This window comes from Odontesthes bonariensis, chromosome 20 (assembly GCF_027942865.1).
Source record: "Odontesthes bonariensis isolate fOdoBon6 chromosome 20, fOdoBon6.hap1, whole genome shotgun sequence".
Classification (NCBI taxonomy): domain Eukaryota; kingdom Metazoa; phylum Chordata; class Actinopteri; order Atheriniformes; family Atherinopsidae; genus Odontesthes; species Odontesthes bonariensis.
In genome coordinates, this window is record NC_134525.1 from 4,733,574 (window position 1) to 4,752,946 (window position 19,373).

The following is a 19,373-nucleotide window of genomic DNA, read 5'->3' on the forward strand; positions in this document are numbered from 1 at the left end:
TTATCAGATGCTGAGTTAAATCTATGAATATTTAAAAACTATCTGTCGAGGGAGTTCAGTCACGTGATCTCCCTCTGTGTTTACATCCCTCCGAGATCTGATGCAGCCACTGTCTGTGAGAAAATCTACACTGTCACAGCAAAGCTGCAGACATGGCACCCTGAAGCCTTCATAATCATTTCTGGAGACTTCAATCACGTCACCCTGGACCCTAACCCTGGTTGCTGTCCACCCGGTTGTGGACTGCCCCACCTGAAACAGCAGGACAATTGACTTACTGTATACCAACGTAAAGGAGGCATGCAGAGTCATCGCCCTCCCCCCGCTGGGCAAGTCCGACCACCACCTGGTTTACATACACCCCCACTCCAACACCACAGCAGACCCTCCCCCCTGCCAGTCCCCCCTTCCACAGGACCAGAGCGGCCCCCTCCGACTGCTTAAGACCTGCAGGGTGTTCAACAAGGGAGAGTGCCCATCCTCTGGAAGACATCATGCATCGTTCTAGTTCCAAAGAAGAACCGGCCCAGCGAGCTGATCAACTTCCGGTGGCACTTCACACCTTATGAAGACTCTGGAGCAGCTCTTCCTCACGCCTCAGGTACAAAATGCTGAGGACACCTTGCAGTTTGACTATCAGGCAGAGGTCGGTGTCCTGTACCTCCTACACTGAACCCACTCGCATCTGGAAAAAGGAAGTTTTATTTTTATTTACCTTATCCTCCAGCACAGCCTGAACCCTCTTAGACGAGCTTTCTGTCCTTTCTTTAAGGAGTCTTCAGGAATAGTTCTCTAGGTTTCTTGAAGAACATCCCAAAGCTCTTCTTTGTTTCTCCGTCAGGATGATCCCACACTGCTTCAGTAATGTTGAGCTCCGGGCTCTGGGGAGGATTCATCCCTCCATCAGACCTGCTGCCACTGATTTTCAGCCCACTTCTTGTGTCCTTTGGCACAGCTCAGCCTTTTCTCCCTGTTTCCCTTCCTTAAGAACGGCTTCCTGACAGCCACCCTTCCATGGAGCCCATTTCTGATGAGGCTTGGGCCAACAGCAGATGGATCAGCTGAAGGTCCAGATGCATCTCTCAGCTCCTGTGTCAGGTCTTTGCTGGATGTTTTCCTCTTTCTTAAGGACATCACTTTCAGATCCTGTTCATCTGCTGTAGATAGTTCTTTAGGCCTGACACTTCTTCTTTTGTCCTCCACTTGTCCAGTTTCCTCAAATGTTTTAAGGACACACTGCACACCATGCTGAGATATGCCAAGTTTCCAGCTAACAGCTCTTTGGGAATCACCTTGTTGCTGCAGAAATCCTGTTTTCTGTCTGTCAGACTGTGTTATCTTTGCTGTTTTTCATAGTTGAAACTAAAGAAATGGGAACAAATTATGTGTCTTTGTGACAGGCTGCTTATAACAAAGTACCTAAAGATAAAATTTCAAACTGGTTTAAGTTGTCTGTTATGTGTCGACACAACACTGGTTCAGCCTTTTTTCTGCTTGAATGATTCATAGATCAGGTTTATTATGGATGTCTCATGACTTCTACACATTGCAGAAGCTTTGTTGACAGGTTACCATAATGCGCCTCCACCTGGCAGCAAAACTCTCTGGAGGCCATGTGATAATAAACAATATCAACTGCATCTGAAAATATACACAATGTTTACCCAGTGTTAATGTAAAACTTTAGTATGTGCAGTATAATTTATGGTGTAAACATGGCATAAAAATGTGACTGAGTCCAAAGTTTCCACAGCCTAAGAACTGCCAAAGTACAACTATAAATCCTACTAATATGTAACTTTGTCACTCTGTCAATTTGCTCTAATTATTCACCCTCAGTGTTTGGACAATAATAAAAATGTCAGAGTTTTCTGAATCTTGGCTAAATCAGTCAGCTAAAAACCTAAAGATATCGTGTTTGCTTAACTAGAAAGCTTAAAAACCAATCAAAGTTCACATTCTAAATGCTGGAAAGTGGTGAATTTTCACAAATTTCCCCCCAAAGTGTGACGTAAACATTTCGTACATGCACATTTCCTTTTTGCCGGAGTGGGGCTCTGTGACCCTTTCATATATTTGATCATGTTTGATGTCCCAGTAACAGTCTCAGTTTGCAGGGGTCTAAAGACGGTAAACCATCTGTGTCTGTCTCAGGTAACCTCAGCAGAAAATGCACAGAAAAAGGCTGGTCGTCCGTGTACCCCGACATCAGAGTCGTCTGCTCATCAAACGTCACAGATCAACCGAAAGAGGTGAGCTCCACTTCTGAAACCAGGTCAGTGTGTCCGTTTGAAGTTGTGTTTGCTGTGTGTGAGTCTTTGGACACGGACTGCAGAGTGTGCACAGCTGTAGGTCTAAAAACATTTGATACAGTTCTAATTTTTCCGCTTTTTCTTTGTGTGCATCTTCCTGTGGACTGTTGGGAGATGCTTTAAGCTTTAAGCTTCTTCAAAGCCATTTTTTCGGGGAGTTTATAACATGCTGCTACATCATTCAGTCATAAAAGTTAGATTTATTTGAACAAAAATACATCTCAGCTGGTGGATTCATTAAAAAGATGTTCAGGTCAGTTTAATCAGTGAATTACATTTCTAAGAATATGTGTGCACCCAGAAGCTAAGAGAATGGCACGTTATAAACCCCAGTTCATTTCTGCACAAAATTAAAAAAGTACATGGGTCTTGTTGTCCGTGGAGACCTGAAAATAATCCATTTTGTGCTCTGAAAGTCTCCTGATCTGTTCAGAGCTGCGTGTGTATCTGTTTAGTTTCATATCCACCTCATACTGAAAGTGTTATCAGTCACCTTCAGACTCTCTCTCTAAAACCTACTAATCAGGTTAGAAATCTCGGGGTAATAATGGACTCAGACCTGAACTTTAACAGCCACATTAAATCTGTAACATCAGCAGCTTTTTACCATCTAAAAAACATGGCCAGAATCAAAGGAATAGTGTCTAAACCAGACTTAGAGAGACTGATCCATGCGTTTGTCTCCAGCAGGTTAGACTGCTGTAACGGCCTGCTCACTGGGCTCTCTAAACGGGCTGTAAGACAGCTGCAGTACATCCAGAACGCTGCTGCTCGAGTCCTGACTAGAACCAGGAAATACGACCATATTAGTCCAGTGCTCAGGTCTCTGCACTGGCTTCCTGTCGCTCAGAGAATAGAGTTTATAACAGCTCTGCTCGTGTAAAATTCTTATGCTCCTAACATCAGCCTTCCAGAAGATGTGAGACAGGCCTCGACTCTGACAATGTTTAAATCCAGGCTGAAAACAGTTCTGTTTAGCTGTGCATATGACACCTGAAAGAATTTTATCTGCACTCTTCACTTTTAAATTAATTAATTAATGATTATTTTTTAATGTTTTTTGGAATGATTTTATTTGCCTTCTTTTTATGTAGCTGTAAAGCACTTTGTTGCCTTGTGTACGAATTGTGCTCTACAAATAAACTTGCCTTGCCTTTGTTATATTATCTGCTGAGCAATCTCAAACTGTGCACAGCTCATGTCTGATACGACAACTTGGAGTCGAGGGAACCTCTCTTATCACAAATGGTAGCAGCACAGAATGCACCAGTTAGTATAAGTAAAATGGATAATCTCGGTTGCTTTCAGCCACAAGGTCACATGTTTAACAGACGGATGAGGTGCCGAGCTCCACTCCTTCTGCAACGGACAGAATACATTAAGGAGACACAAGATAAAGACTTTACTTTTAAAGTTATGTCGAGTGGCGTGAAAAGGGAAAAAAAAACATCAGATACAAAGATTTACATCTTTCTAACTATTGCACTCTTATCTGTGAAACCAGGTTGGCTTCTTATATAAGTGCAGCTTTTATGGAGGGCTTTCTTGCACAGATCGCAGACTTGGTATATATTCTGTTGAGCAGATCTAGATGTGAGATTTCTGGTTTATTAAATGCAAACTACAGTCCAGTTTCAGAGATGTTTATATGTAACACCTTAGCTGTGCGGTGAGGGAAACTCCAGTTCTATCTGGGCTTCCTTTAGGTTAGTAGTACTTAGTTAGTATGTTGACTCTAAAAATGATTTAGAGTCAACATATTTTTCCGTGGGTTTGGCTTACAGACCACAGAGGATGACTACGTCAAGCCACACATTTCTCAGAGCTCATCCCGGAACGATACACAAATGTTTTTGTAACCTCACAACAAGATCTACGTAGAAGCAGTTTGCAGCCAGTGGTTTATGTATGAGTACGCTTTCTTTTCCAGCTTTTAAATGCACATATAGAGTTGATAAACACTCAGAAGGAAAGGAACAAAAATCCCAAAAGCTATTTAAAACACATTTTAAACCTTTAAGCTCTTTTTAAAAAATTTGATCTGAATTAGGTGTGTTGTGGGCTGCACGGTGGTGTGGTGGTTAGCACCGTCGCCTCACAGCAAGACGGTTCCTGGTTTGAATCCCAGCTGGGGCCTCTCTGTGTGGAGTCTGCATGTTCTCCCCGTGTATGCGTGGGTTCTCTCCGGGTACTCCGGCTTCCTCCCACTGTCCAAAAACATGCATGTTAGGTTAACTGGTGTCTCTAAAGTTGACCCGAGGAGTGCACTGAAAAAAATCAAAGTCTTACCAAGTATATTTGTCTCATTTCTAGTCAAAATATCTCATTACACTTAATATCAGACACAACTGCCTAACAAGTACCATTTCAGCCAGATATAGGGACTTGTTTCAAGACAATACATCTGGAATATCTTGTTAAATGAAAAAGTCTTGAAAACAAATTGTTTTGAGTCGAATTTCATATGAAACAAGCTTTTTTTTTTACATTTGAAGAGGTTTTTAAGCTAATTTCAAGATCACTTTTATCTCAAAAGTCCTAAATATCACATCTTATTTCAAGAAATCTTGACAAGCCGATTTTCACTAGTTCCATTGGCAGATTTTTTTGCTTATTTCAAGCAAAAACGTCTTTTATTTGTTGTTTGTTTTACTTATTTTTGGAGGGGCATTTTTTCCAGTGTGAGTGTGAGCGTGGATGGTTGTTTGTCTCATTTGTCTCTGTGTGGCCCTGTGATGGACTGGCGACCTGTCCAGGTTGGACCCCGCCTCTCATCCAATTCAATTCAATTCAATTCATTTTTATTTATATAGCGCCAAATACAACAGATGTCATCTTAAGGCACTTAAATAATAAAGTCCAATTCAAGCCAATTGGAATTCAATTCATTGTAATCATAATTATTCATAAAATAATCCAATTCGTTCATATAGAGCGGGGGGCGGCGGCGGCGCTGTAACACCATTCAAAGGATACCTGTTGGAACAGGGAAACACGAGTTAATGACCACAATAATGTCACATATACATAAAGAGAGTAAAGTGAGGAAAGGTGTGAGCCCCCCCCAGCAGTCTAGGCCTATAGCAGCTTAACTATGGGATGTTTCAGGATCACCTGAGCCATCCCTAACTATAAGCTTTATCAAAAAGGAAAGTTTTAAGCCTGGTCTTAAAAGTGGAAAGGGTGTCTGCTTCCCGGACATTTACTGGCAGCTTATTCCACAAGAGAGGGGCCTGATAACTGAAGGCTCTGCCTCCCATTCTACTTTCAGAAACTCTGGGAACCTCAAGTAAACCTGCAGTTTGGGAACGAAGTGCTCTGTTAGGAAAATATCTTACAATGAGATCTTTAAGATATGATGGAGCTCGGTCATTAAGAGCTTTATATGTGAGGAGAAGAATCTTAAATTCTATTCTGAATTTAACAGGGAGCCAATGAAGAGAAGCTAAAACTGGAGAAATATGATCTCTCCTGTTAGTTCTCATCAAAACTCTGGCTGCAGCATTTTGGATCAACTGAAGGCTTTTCAGAGAATATGTGGGACAGCCCAATAATAAAGAATTACAGTAGTCCAATCTTGAAGTAACAAATGCATGAATTAGTTTTTCTGCATCACTCTGAGACAAGATGTTCCTGATTTTAACAATATGACAGCAGGGATAGGCTCCACCCCCCCGCAACTCTAACTTGGATTAAGCGGATATAGAAAATGGATGGATGGATTAGGGCTGTCATGATATACTGATCTTATGGTGTTTTTTTTAGACATTTTCTATAGTTTCATACTTGTTATGAGTGTAATTGGCAAAAAAAATGTAATCATGTTGGACAACCAGGTCTGTCTGTTGTTATAAGAGGAAGCTCTGTGGGAAGAACGCTCTGTGAGGCTCAGGAAAATGTTCTGCTGGAAACCCTTAAGTCCTGGTTTCCATATGGTTGTTATTTAATACATTTGGACATCTAAGTTGTCAGAGTACACCTCTTTATTAGCAGGGGGACTTCCTGAGGGCAGTGGTCTCTTCTAGCAGAATAAAGCTTCTATCTACACTCCAAATATTGTTCAAGAACAGTTTGAAGAGCATGACAAACCAATTAAAGGTATTGAGTTAGCCTCCAAATCCTCAGATTTCAATCTTTTTCTGTGGAAAAACAAGTCCAGTGCAAGGAGAGGCCCACACTTTACAGGACTTAAAGGATCTGCTGCTTATGTGTGCCTGACACTGTACCTCAGGACCTCTGCAGAGGTCTTGTGGAGTCCTCGACGGGTCAGGGCTCTTTTAGCAACATGGGTGGGACTTGAATAATATTAGGCAGGTGGTTTGGTGTTGTTTGCTCTCAAGGCGAGACACTGGCTTAAATTTCCAGCTCCTCCAGCAGAGATAAAGGGTTCAGTTATCGGTCGAGGCACACTTGGCGCTCTAATCTGCTCTCGTCTGTTTCCATATCTGCTCTTTCACAAGATGAAGGTAAAGCTTGAATTCCCCCGCCATCGTCTTACTCTGTAGAGGATTATGAAGCTGAGTGACACAGCTGAGTATTTGCCCTTATGAGTGTTGCAGATCTTTGAAGAACAAAGATTAAACTGTCTAAGTTTTCTCTGCAGCGTCTGCATTTGTGTCAGCTCTGCTGTTAGTCTGCAGGATGTGTGTTAGTATCTGTACATCTTCACACCCCGAGGCACATCCTGTGTGATGCCACAGAGTTTATTTTCTCACCCTCTGTTGTTTCTTGTTGCCTCTTAAATCATAAAACAACTTTTTCCTAATCTTCTTTATGTTGTGCTTCAAAGTCAGTGGTTTTATTCTGGAAATTAGGAGGCACTGTCTATCACAAATCATCCACATCAACACACAAGCATGCGATTTTCAGCTGCAGATTAATCCAATTTTGCTGCTTTAGTCAGTATTTCTAGCCACGGGAGGTGTGTGAGGAGTCCAAATGAACTTCACTGAAGGAATAAATTACCAAAGAACTCCGTGTCTCACTGGTGTGTTTTCACACTTTCTTTTCTCGCATTCCTGGGACTCAGGAATCAGATATCTTGGGCTGATATACTTGAGTTTACTTTTATTCTCATTGCAGACAGTATGAGGGAAAATATTTCATGGTTTGGTTTCATTGGTTGATAAAGTGTTTGCTATTTTGTAATGGTGCTGCTTCATGTTTACGATCACCTGTTGACATTACCAGGTTTTTACCACCTTTATGGCCCGTTCCAACTGTTTTTCTCTCCTTTTTTTGGGGGGGGGGATCGTGTTGAATGCCTGAAATGCAAAAAAAGTGGATGAATATTAACAAATTCAATGAAGTTTACAATAAAAAGCATGACATATCTTGGGTTCAGGAGTCTGTCATGAAAGAGAAGTCTAAATTTATGTAAGAATCACTGTAATTCTTCTGTTAGTTGTTAATTTAGTTGATATTTTCCATGACTTCTGTACCTCTGGAGTTCACTAAACATATGAAACAACTGTTAGTGATAAAAAATCATTTCAAAGTATCTAAATGATTAGATTTTCTCTTTGGGATTGATTTAGTGTTTTATTTTTGTTCGTTTAATCAGCTTTCTTCACGTCAGCCTGTGTCAGTCACTCTCAGCGCAATCACCCTTTTCTTTTAATCCACTTTTTTTTATTGAATTTCAATAACCGTGTGTTTCTCTAAGCTAGTTGCTACTGATCCAAAGTAAAAAAACACAACAACAAAAAAAAAATTTCAGGCTTCCTTTTCTATAATCAGCACTTTGATCTCACTTGAATCTTTCTTAGCATATGAACTTTTCAGATCTTGGGTGCTCCCTCTTGAGTGAAAGCTATGCAGTCTTTCTGAGGCCTCTACAAGACCGTAGGAGGTGCTCTGTGGTGTCAGGCTCTAAGTCAGTGGACCCTTTAAGCCTTGGCTGTTGGAGTACTGAGGATCAGACTTGTTCCAGCATATCTTTCAACACCTTGTGGCTTGTCATAGGTTTGTCTTGCCTCAGTTCACTGGCACCCAACATGCTCTGATCCTGTCGTCTGGACGTTGTAAAAGTCCATCTGATCCAATATCTGCACATTCCTCCTACATTTAACTTATTAACGACAACTGACGGTTCACATAACCTTTGATAAAGCAAAACCGTTGCATGTGCTGCTTTAGGAGATCAGCTTTGTAATGTTTTTGCTCATACAGTTGTTGAAATCATCAAAAAAAACACTGCAACATGTGAGCAGAGCTCAAAAGTGGGGATACAATCATTTATGACCTCAAGGAAAAGACGACTTCAAGAGACACAAGAAGCCGTATCGAGTGTGGTTTAACTGGCAAATGTTGTTTTTTTTCAGAATTTTATCAAACTTTCATGATTATCATTAATGCATCTTAGCATTATGCTACTTTCAGGTTATGTAAACCAAACTGTATTGAATCAAAAATCACCTTGGAGAACAGCTGAGTCATTCTGCTAAGACGAAATCAAACTGTCAACACCAAAATGACCAAAGCAGCAGTCAAAAACTGACTACAACTATAACAAACACCCGTCCAGGGTGTACCCTGCCGCTCGCCCAATGACCTGAATTGGATTAAGCGGGTATAGAAAATGGATTGATAGATATTTATACTGAGTTTTGCTTTGAATAGGTTTCCGTCCCTGCTATCGGACCCGTCTAAAGGGTTAATAAGCATTATGAGATCATTAATTACAGAAGTTAAACAAAAGTTCTCCTGCACAATTTGTCACGACTTCCTGGATTTTTTTCTAATCTTTGATGGGTTGTTATCTTTGTTTTGATATGTTGGGCCTCTCTTCCACTGATCAAAATGCAGAGCAGAGTTTAGAGATGGAAGGTCTCGCTGTTAAAACTGAGACATGGCAGCATTTCTTTCATTTTTAGGTAATTTATCTTTCATTTCGCTACGTTTATTTCTTGAGAAGGATGCATCTACATGATAGAAAAATCCCAAATATCATAGCCGAGGAAGAATTATTTTGTTAAGTTGCAGCTACTTCTATGGAGGAGGGGTGAGATTTAACATCTTATCTAAATTATTGTGCAAATTTGATATCTCTTTACAGATGTAAACTTCCGTTCTTATATCACATGGTATTTAACACTTAACACGTGTGTGCGGGGGCAGAACCTCACCACAACCCTTTTTCATGTAATGTGCAAGACTAATAGAGAGGGTTTATAGTACCTGAAAGAAAATAAACATGTTCGTTTTAGCTCAGATAACTCTTTGCTACGACTAGAGATGTCATTTAAAACCCAGAAGAGTGGAGAGTAAAGAGTTCTGTAGACTTTGACTTGCTCCGTGGCCAGGATGCTGTCAGGGAGCCCTAAATCGCAGCATCGCTTTAATTCTCTGGTGTCGGAGAGGAAGACGGAGAGGCGAGTGAGCCACAGTTTATGGATGGATGTGCATTTGAACATAGAAGGCAGTGTGGCTGCAGCAGAGCAGAACCGGCAGGTCATCAGTTCCCAGCCAGAAGGCCTGAGAGTCAAACTGAGGAATGAGACACTGATGCCAGGCTGTTTATGTCTGTGTATGTGGGAATATTTATAATGGGCAGAGACTGCTGGAGGAAATACTGTAGTGATACTGCAGGCTAAGTCCTGCCACAGTGGAAAAATACCCTGCAGGATTTATATCTGAGAACAATTTAGCCTTTATAGCCAATAAAAAAATCTCTGCTGGGTTTAAAGTTATAGCACTGGACAGAAAGTTGAGATATTTTAGATACTTTGCTTTGTTTCCATCACGCTGTACCATCACGAAGATGTCTGGTCAGAATAATGATCATTCTGCTCCTTTAAAGCAAGTCCAAACATTTAATCTGTGGTGTCCAAAACATTTCACCTACAGATGACTCTCACCTCGTTAATGAGGCAGAATTCAGCAGAATTTGAATTCAAACGTGAACAAATCAACTCAAACAAATTAACCAAACTTTTACTGGTTACAGAAGGTAAATTATAGTCACAATCATGTGGGATTGATTGATCAGTCCAAACTTCCTACGAAAAATCACAATATTTTACCATCCTGACGCTTAAGCGCTTATTTATCCTTATAATGAAAGCAATGTTAGTTATACTCAGCCTTTAAATTTAAATTACGGGCTTTTAAGTGGGGTCAGTGCGAGCATGCATTCAATTTCCAATTGAAAATATTACTATTGATAAAAAAAGTTAGAAATAAGGAAAGATTCTCTGATACTAAAGCGTATAAACCACATTTCTAGAAAAGTTGGGAAGCTTTCTAAGATGCAGGAATACATTTATTTAAATCTTTAACAGGCACATGTTGCTGTATTTTCTGTCATCCAGATCATGGTCCAGAAGTCTTGATTCTTCAAAAAGAAGTCCAGTTGTCCCGATTCAAGCTCTTCGGCTTTAAAGCTGCCGTCGGCAGGTTTTCAAAATTCCGAGTCTAAAGTCGGAAAATTCGAACTGATACAACTTTCAGGTGCCTCCCCCTCTGTGGACGAGGTTGTGCACGTGAGTTCACACCAGTGTGCGCGCACACAAGCTGGGGGCAGACTCACGCTCAGCATGGAAGACGTGGTTGGTGACTGTTCTGCTCAGATAATAGATCAATAATAAACCTAACTTGATTGGTTAAAAACAGCCGGGAGCGCTCGATTTTTGCAAGCATGATTACAGGCTTCAGAGGGAGCTACAGAATTCGGGATTTTTCCTAAACAGCCTATTTAATATTCTACTTCCAGAATCCCATGACATTTCAAGCTAATATGACTAAAAAAAAAGTTGCCGACGGCAGCTTTAACAGACACAAGCGCAAAGGAATGTTTTTATGTGTGTTCTCTGATCAGCTTTATCGTATTCAGAAAATATAAACAAATCTAGAAGTTGATGCAACAGCACACTCGGAACAAGTTGGCAGAGAGGCAAGGAAAGAAAAGTTTATACATGTAACATCGTTCTGGAAGATTCTGCAATCAGCAGATTAATCTGTGACAGGTGAGGGTGTCAGGATTGGTTGTAAAAGGAGCATCCAGCAAAGGTTTGGGTGGGGGTTGTGGCTCACCACTTTGTTCCAAACTCTATTACAGAGAACCATCAGTAAGTTTTAAAATTACATTTTCAAATGTAAGGTTGTAAAGAACTTTGGTCTTTCAGCATCTACAGAGCAGAATATTGTGAAAAGATTCAGAGAGTCTGGGGAAATCTCAGCGTGGATTATTAACACAGCACCTGGCTGCATCCAGAAATGTAACCTGAACCTGTACTTCACAAGGAGGAAGCCATATGTCAACTCTGTTCTCTGGACACAAGCTCATCTGATATAGACGGAAAGACAGTGGACACGTGTTCTGTGGTCAGATGAGTTGTTTTGAGTCTATTACTGGCAGCAAATTCTGGATTTGTTCATATTTTCTAGATATGACGAACTTAGAATTATTTGTTCTCATGTCTGTAAAAAGTTCAAACAAATAACCATATTTAAGTGTTTTTTGTTTCATTTTAGAAAACTTTTCAGTTTTTCTAGCCAATTGTGTTAAAGCTGCCGTCGGCAGGTTTTCAAAATTCCGAGTCTAAAGTCGGAAAATTCGAACTGATACAACTTTCAGTTCCCTCCCCCAACCTCTACCAAGCTCCAAGCCCCTCCCCCTCTGTGGACGAGGTTGTGCACGTGAGTTCACACCAGTGTGCGCGCACACAAGCTGGGGCAGACTCACGCTCAGCAGCGTGTGCACAAGCTGTGATTGACAGGTAGGATTCCTCCACCCTAACGTGATTGGTTAAAAACAGCCGGGAGCGCTCGGTTTTTGTAAGCATGATTACAGGCTTTAGAGGGAGCTACAGAATTAGTTATTTTTCCTAAACAGCCTATTTAATATTCTACTTCCAGAATCCCATGACAGTTCAAGCTAATATGACTAAAAAAAAGTTGCAGACGGCAGCTTTAAGGATGTTTTCCTCAAAAGTTGCTTCATGGGGCTGCGCTATGGTGTGGTAGAGATGGGACCAAGTCCCAAATGTGCAAGTCTCAAGTAAGTCCCAAGTCATTTTTTTACTCGAGTCACTGTGACTTGGACTCAAGTCGACTCGAGTCACTATTTTGATGACTTGTGACTTGACTTGACAAAAAAGAAAAGACTTGAGACTCGACTCGGACTTGGAAGTTAAAGACTCGGCACTTGACTTGACATGAGACACGATGACTTGAATGACTTGAGTGTTATTCAGTTCATGTTTTCAGTTTGAATATAAAATTAATAATAAGCTAATATTATCCTGTTAGCCTAGTCAGTAGTTAGCTAACGTTAGCTTGATATGATACGGGGTGGACAGGTTGGACACATTGGCCAATGATGTTTATTGAATGTAATGACTATTTGTTTATGAAAATAATAATAAAAAGAAAATAAAAACCTTTTGTCTTAAAGGTTACCAAACTAAAATTAAACAGAACTCAAATAGTTACTTGTGGGTTTATTCCGAGTTTGAGGGCAAAACAGAACATGACAAGCTTTACAGGATCCCTTCTTGCCTCTCCTGCTCTGATTCCCGTACTTGCTTCTGCTTGCCTCACCTGTTCACCCACTGATTGACAAACCGACAACTGAAAACTGCTAACTGGTAAAAAAAAAAAAAAACATGTGACCACCCAAGTGCGCCCAGAGCTCCCTAAAACCCTAAAAAAAAGTATTTATGTGTGAAACGCCCATTTCCCAAACAAAAAATTAATTAAATGAATTACAAACCAATTTATCCTAAACAACTCAAATAAAAAAAATGCTAATTATCAACCAAAAACTAAGCAAATAATATAAAAATAAATCTAAATTCTAATACTTAACTAGAAATAGAGAAATAGCTCCTACACTGACAGTTACTTATATCTTGTCTTTTCACTTTATTAAGATCAGATTCTGCAGGTAAAATTGCAATAATAAAGTGACTAGACTTGACTTGCCCAAGAAAAAATTACTTGGGACTTACTTGAGACTTGCACATGTGTGACTTGGTCCCATCTCTGGAAGTAGGCTACATAAAGGTAAATTGGTAAAATATGGTTTAAAAGACAGAGTGAAACAGTTTTCGCAATGGGAACAAATAAGGAGAAACTGAAAAAAAGAAAAAGATGAGTAGAGAGAAGAATGGAGGGAGTAGTGAGTCTCCAAAAATGGAAATATTTAAGTTAAAAGACAAGCGTCTCCAAATGATACTCGAGTACAGCAGCTGGAGATGTTGATCACGCGCCTCCTGGTAATCTGTCTTTGTGAGAACATGAAACTGAACGAGTCCATGTTGTAAAAATGTTGATGTGATAGTTCATGTGTGTATTTTTGCCTGTATGTTTGTGTGATGCTTCTGTGATTGCATGCTACATAATGAGAATGTATTCCCAGTCAGTTGCCAGGCGGCGTGTCAGACATGGGGAATGCTGTTTACAGATGATGAGAGCAGTTGTGAAAGAGCCTCTGAACTCTGGAAAAAGAAGCAGGAGGCATCAAGTGTTGTTAATCTTACCGCCAAGTTTCCCACTTATGCATCTCGTCACTGTAGGGTGGTGTGGGAAAAGTTTCCTTGAGAGTGTTCTGTCTTTTCACTCCGTACATTTACAGGACCTCAGAAGCTGTCAAGTTATTGTGCTAGTTGACTGAAACTGGACTTTTAAAACAGGTCAGTCTGAAATCATAGTCAGAAATACTTTATTAAACTCAGAACATCCTACCAAGATGATACTCTTGGGAGCTAAATGATCACATCACCGTGCTGCATGCAGGGAAGAGATCGCCATGTTGTAAGGACTGATCCTGTTACCTCTGCCTACTGCTGTTGTTACCTGGTTAGATTCAGTTTTGTTTGGCTAAAGATAGAGAAGGAAAGAAGGTTTGAGATGGAGAAAGAAAGAGGAGAAAGTAGAGGGACTTTTTCCAAGAGAAATTGTGTCACACTGCTGAATGAAAGATCTACTAATTAGCAAGCTGGTATTTTGCCAACCGCACCATAAAGTTTGACCCACAATTTTTTGGCCAGTTTATCAAAGAAAACTAATTCTAACACTAACAAATACATTCAGAGGTGTGTTTACTGTAGTCATTGGGATGGATGTTATTCTTCTCTATGTTGATCAAACAAAGACGCGTTTAATCTTAAAAATGTGTTTTTAACTTGCAGCTGACTGCTGCGGGTAATGTTACCCTCTGCTAAAAATCAAGTTTTAACCTTATTAACAAGTCTATATCTTTAAGTGTTAAAAGAGCATAAAAATCTTCTGTCAATGCTATGGGCCATATTGAATAATGTTTTAAAAGAGCGGGGCAATTCTGGAGATATTTCAGTGGAAATCAGAAGCTATTTGTCCAGCACAATTAACACAAGTTTATTTATTTTAAAGAGATATAGAACAAAAAATTAAAAAGTCGCTGTACCACCGAACACAAGTCTCAGCTCACTTATATTCTCTACTTGCATCTTTCTCAACTAAGGAACCAACTGATTTACATAAAAATGAATAAATAGAAGAACAGGAGAGTGAGTGCGAGCTGCTTGTGATAACACTATAATTCCCTTTTATAATTACCAACCCCAATAACTGTGAGGGACCAAGCTGGTTAGGCATGAGGGCGCAGTGGTAATTTTAGGAAAAAGTGGGTTTTATTTATCCAAAAATGCAAACAATATTATTAAATATTTATATATATATATATATATATATAGTTTTTTAAAATTTAGTTTTGTTGGTTTTTTTTGTTTTTTTATTATTTATTTGTTTATTTAGTCATTATTATTAGTTAGTAGTAGTATTTTATACTAGAATTGGTATTATTATTGTTGTTGTTAATACAATCATTGTAAATATTTTTTTTTTTAAATTGAGCTACTTGACTAATTTGAATTTCCCCCATTGGGGGATGAATAAAGTATTTTTCTGTTTCTATTTCTAAAAAAAAATCAACCAAGCTACATAGGGCCCTTAAAGGAGAAGAATCAAACTTCAGTCATAACAGCAACTTAACAAAGTAACTCCAAACTAAACTGCTCAACAGAAACAAACTGACCTAACACTCAGCAAACAAAGGGGGCTTAAATACTGGCTGATCATACCAGTCTGACACAAAGAAGGGAAAGCAAACACTTACAAATAATAATAAATAATATATAAATAATAAATAATTACAAATAATCTAACAACAAAGAAACTAAATGACCAGTTAGTTTAACAGTCAATTCAAACAAATGATAAAACACAAGGCTAAGTGAGGAGGTAACATTTAAGATAACTTACTAAATTAAACTCCATCACTATGATAAAGTAATATTATATGTTGGCTCTAATATGTGAGATAGTCTTTGTGTAACAGTGTGTTATAAAGCACTTTTTCTAGCAGATTTATTGAACCGGTGTAATTTCAGAGCTACAGACCGACGTCACAGGTTTAGCGTCGGTGTGGGTGGATTCTCACTGTAGTGCAGTTAACTTAAAGTTAAGTCCATAAGAATTTCTCCTACCACCCATCCTTACCCCTGTGCTGTTTTCCAACAAGGTCATTGACAAGAGGAAATGAAAAGATATTAGGAGATCATTTTTATTAGACTATTTGACCAAACCCCAAGTCTGACTGCTTGGAAGGGGCTTTTCATAAGGAACCGATGAAATGAGAAGCTTGAAAGCTGCGAGGAGAAGACAGCTGATTCTCTCATATTTTGGCAGACCTTTTTGTTTGTGTCCTAACCCTCAAGGTTTTGTTTGCAGTTCACGGTAACTTTCTAAAGATGATGTCCGATCCCTACTTTCTACTTTTTATCGATTCAAAAGCTTTCCTTCAACATCAGGATCAATAACTGTCAGCCCAAAGTGGTTTAACTGGGCCAGGCGGTGTTATCTTATCATCCATTTTCACCTGCACTTATGAAACATAATGTGCTTGTGGAAAGCAGCCCAGCTGTGCTTTACATTATGGGATTATCATTTGATTAATGGTCTTATTGTTCCTGATTCAATGCTCCCTGAGTCATTTCTCTGTCTTTGTGTCCAGCTGGTCTTCTACAAAGTGGTGCAGATTCTGTCCACTCTGGGCCACAGCCTGTCGCTCATCGCTCTGCTCACCAGCACCGTCATCATGTGTTTGTTCAGGTAAACGCAGCCTCACACACAACCACAACAGACAAAACTTGTGATACATCTTCTTCTGTTGATGAAATAAAACAAGTTTTTGGCTTAATTTCCAAAAATCCAAAGTTGGGTCACTGTGAAAAAATGTAAACAAAACCAGGAATAGATTATTTGAAAATTGCTGAAACATTTATTCAACTGAAAATAGCACAAAGACAACATATCAGAAGTTAAAACTGAGACTGTTTGTTATTCTTATAGAAAATAAGTACTTGATTTAATTTGATGTGAGAAAATGTCTCAAAACGAATGGAACAGGGCCATGTTTAATGCTGGTTTTCACAGCAGCTTCTTTTAACAGCAAGCACAATGTTTCCAGTCTTGCATTATATTGGATTTCAGCTTCTCACAAGGGACTCTTCCAAGATTCAAGAGATTCAAGATAGTTTTATTTGTCACATACACAATCATACACAGTACAATGTGCAGTGAAATTCTTCCTTGTCCTGCTACCAATAAAAAGATAATTAAAATTAAATGTGAAATATAAGTAAAAATGAATAAAAAAAAGAATAAAAAAAATGTATAAGGTATCTGAAATGTACAGTATTAACAGTATTAACAGATAGAAGTGGAGTCCAGTTTAACGCTCACTGTTGAGCAGACAGGATGGCCTGGGGAAAGAAACTTTTCCTCATCCTCTCAGTGCTGGTTCTCAGGCCGCGGAACCGGCCTGAAGGCAGCAGGGAGAGGAGCGAGGGTCCGGGGTGGTGGTGGGAATTGATGATTTTTACGATTCCAATTCCATTTTTGATTCTGCTTAACGATTCGGTTCTTTATCGGTTCCCCTATCGATTCTCATTTGGAGAAAAAGGACAACAAACCGGTCGATTAGCATCAACTTTGTTTAGTTTAGAAGTAACACGAGTCATGACCTTACAAACCCTTACAAACGTCTATCATGGCCTGCATAATTTAACTCTTCCTGCTCTGGTGAAAGGAGAAGCTGGAGGTAGAGGTGAACTGGGGGTAGTACCACCAGCCTCTGGCTCTGAGCCACTCAGGCTCTGTCTCTCATGATTTCATCTAAATGTAATGCCTGAGAAGGCATTCATTTAACCTTAACCGTTACTAACAGCAGCTTTTACAATGAGGCAAATGGTGCTAACATGATAGGCAGTGTTAGTTAGTTAGTGACCTGCAGTGTTAGCCGAGGACATGCTAACGTTGCTAACGTTGCTGGGTTCAGATTCACCAACGTTAGTCCGGAGCAGATCGAAAACGCAACATTCATTCATAGTTATTGCATGTTGGTAGTATTTCCTCCCTTTGGTGAAATATTCACTTTGCAAGTTGCCCTGTTGTCGTCTTTTTTTAGGGATGTGTAATCAAACTTTCGAGCGTTTGTACCGCTTGGGCGCCATGTTTACTGTTGGCTGCTGGCTGCACTGGACTCGCCACGCAACGTTGCGTGGTGACGTCATTCGTGCCCACTGGAATCGATAAGGGAATCGTTTGCAAAATCGCCAAACGATTCCAAGGAATTGAAACACTGGGAACCGGTTCTCAACAAGAATCGGTTCTCGATTCCCATCCTTACAGGTCGGGTAGGGTTGTTCTGATACTATATACCATAAACTATTTGTTTAAATATGCAGTAAAAACAGAGTTTGTACAGTTCTAAGGAGTTTTAAAGTGAATATTTGGTCTGAGCACCTTTCTCCTCCAACACAGCCTGAACCCTCTCAGACGAGCTTTCTGTCCTTTCTTTAAGGAGTCTTCAGGAATAGTTCTCCAGGCTTCTTGAAGGACATCCCAAAGCTCTTCTTTGGATGTTCATCTGCTGTAAGATAGTTCTTTAGGCCTGACACTTCTTCTTTTGTCCTCCACTTGTCCAGTTTCCTCAAATGTTTTAAGGACACACTGCACACCATGCTGAGATATGCCAAGTTTTCAGCTAACAGCTCTTTGGGAATCACCTTGTTGCTGCAGAAATCCTGTTTTCTGTCTGTCACACTGTGTTATCTTTGCTGTTTTTCATAGATGAAACTAAAGAAATGGGAACAAATGATGTGTCTTTGTGACAGGCTGCTAGTAACAAAGTGCCTAAAGATACAATTTAAAACTGCTTCTTTGCTAAGTTGTCTGTTATGTGTCGACTAGGGCCGGCACGGTATATGTATTCGTACCGAACCGTCACGGTACGGGGGTCACGGTTCGGTACGCGCATTTCCACGCAGAATACACACGGTACGGAAGTTTTCTGAACGCGGAACTGTTATTTTGCAAGAGTTTCCTTCAGGACCCATTTAAACACTGCCACATGCAAGCTCTGATTGGTCCGTAGAGATATACGCTTTCGGACAGAGTAGTTATAAGAACGCAGTTATCAGAACTGTCCTACTCGAATTTCGTTCTGATAACTATCCTTCCCCAGCGGAGCTGTTTCAGTCTGCATTGCACATGAGTCGGGACTGATGCGCCGCGCGCAGCCGTCCGCGTCAGTGACGTGTTAGTCGTTAGCCGTTTAGCGCCACATTCAACACCAAAACAAAACAAAACAAAACCCGAGAGAAGAAAAAACACCACCAAGAAGCTAATATGGAGAGCGGGGAGGCCACTGTGTTCATGGTCTGCATGATGGTGATATTAATCATGGACAATCACATCAGGCGTCTAACATCGAGGCTGGAAGAGCTCACAGAGAGTCAGGATCAAGCGCAGGCGATACTTCTTCATTTCATGAAGGAAGAAAGGAGAGCAGAGCGCCACAGACAAAGGAGACAACGTGTAAGTTTAACTTATTAAACACGCGCCGGTTCTATCTGTGGTATGATGAAACATTTCAGCCGTGATAGCATGACATGGGGCGTAGCTACCGACCACCACACACCTCCGTCAGGTGTGTTCTATAGAACCATGAAAAGACCCGACCAATTACGTCTCCCAAATGTATTACAACAACCCCTGGATACGAATACATGCAGA

The 19,373-nt window shown here is 40.1% G+C and overlaps 1 protein-coding gene across 2 annotated transcripts in view; it reads left to right on the plus strand.

Annotated features, from left to right (window-relative positions):
- LOC142370286 (vasoactive intestinal polypeptide receptor 2-like) overlaps positions 1–19,373 on the plus strand; it is a 62,576-nt gene that overhangs the window by 15,742 nt on the left and 27,461 nt on the right. For both annotated transcript variants that reach the window (XM_075452779.1, XM_075452780.1), the window contains exons 4-5: positions 2,155–2,252; positions 16,309–16,406. In XM_075452779.1, coding sequence (XP_075308894.1) covers positions 2,155–2,252; positions 16,309–16,406 — 196 coding nt within the window. The remainder of the gene's footprint in view (positions 1–2,154; positions 2,253–16,308; positions 16,407–19,373) is intronic.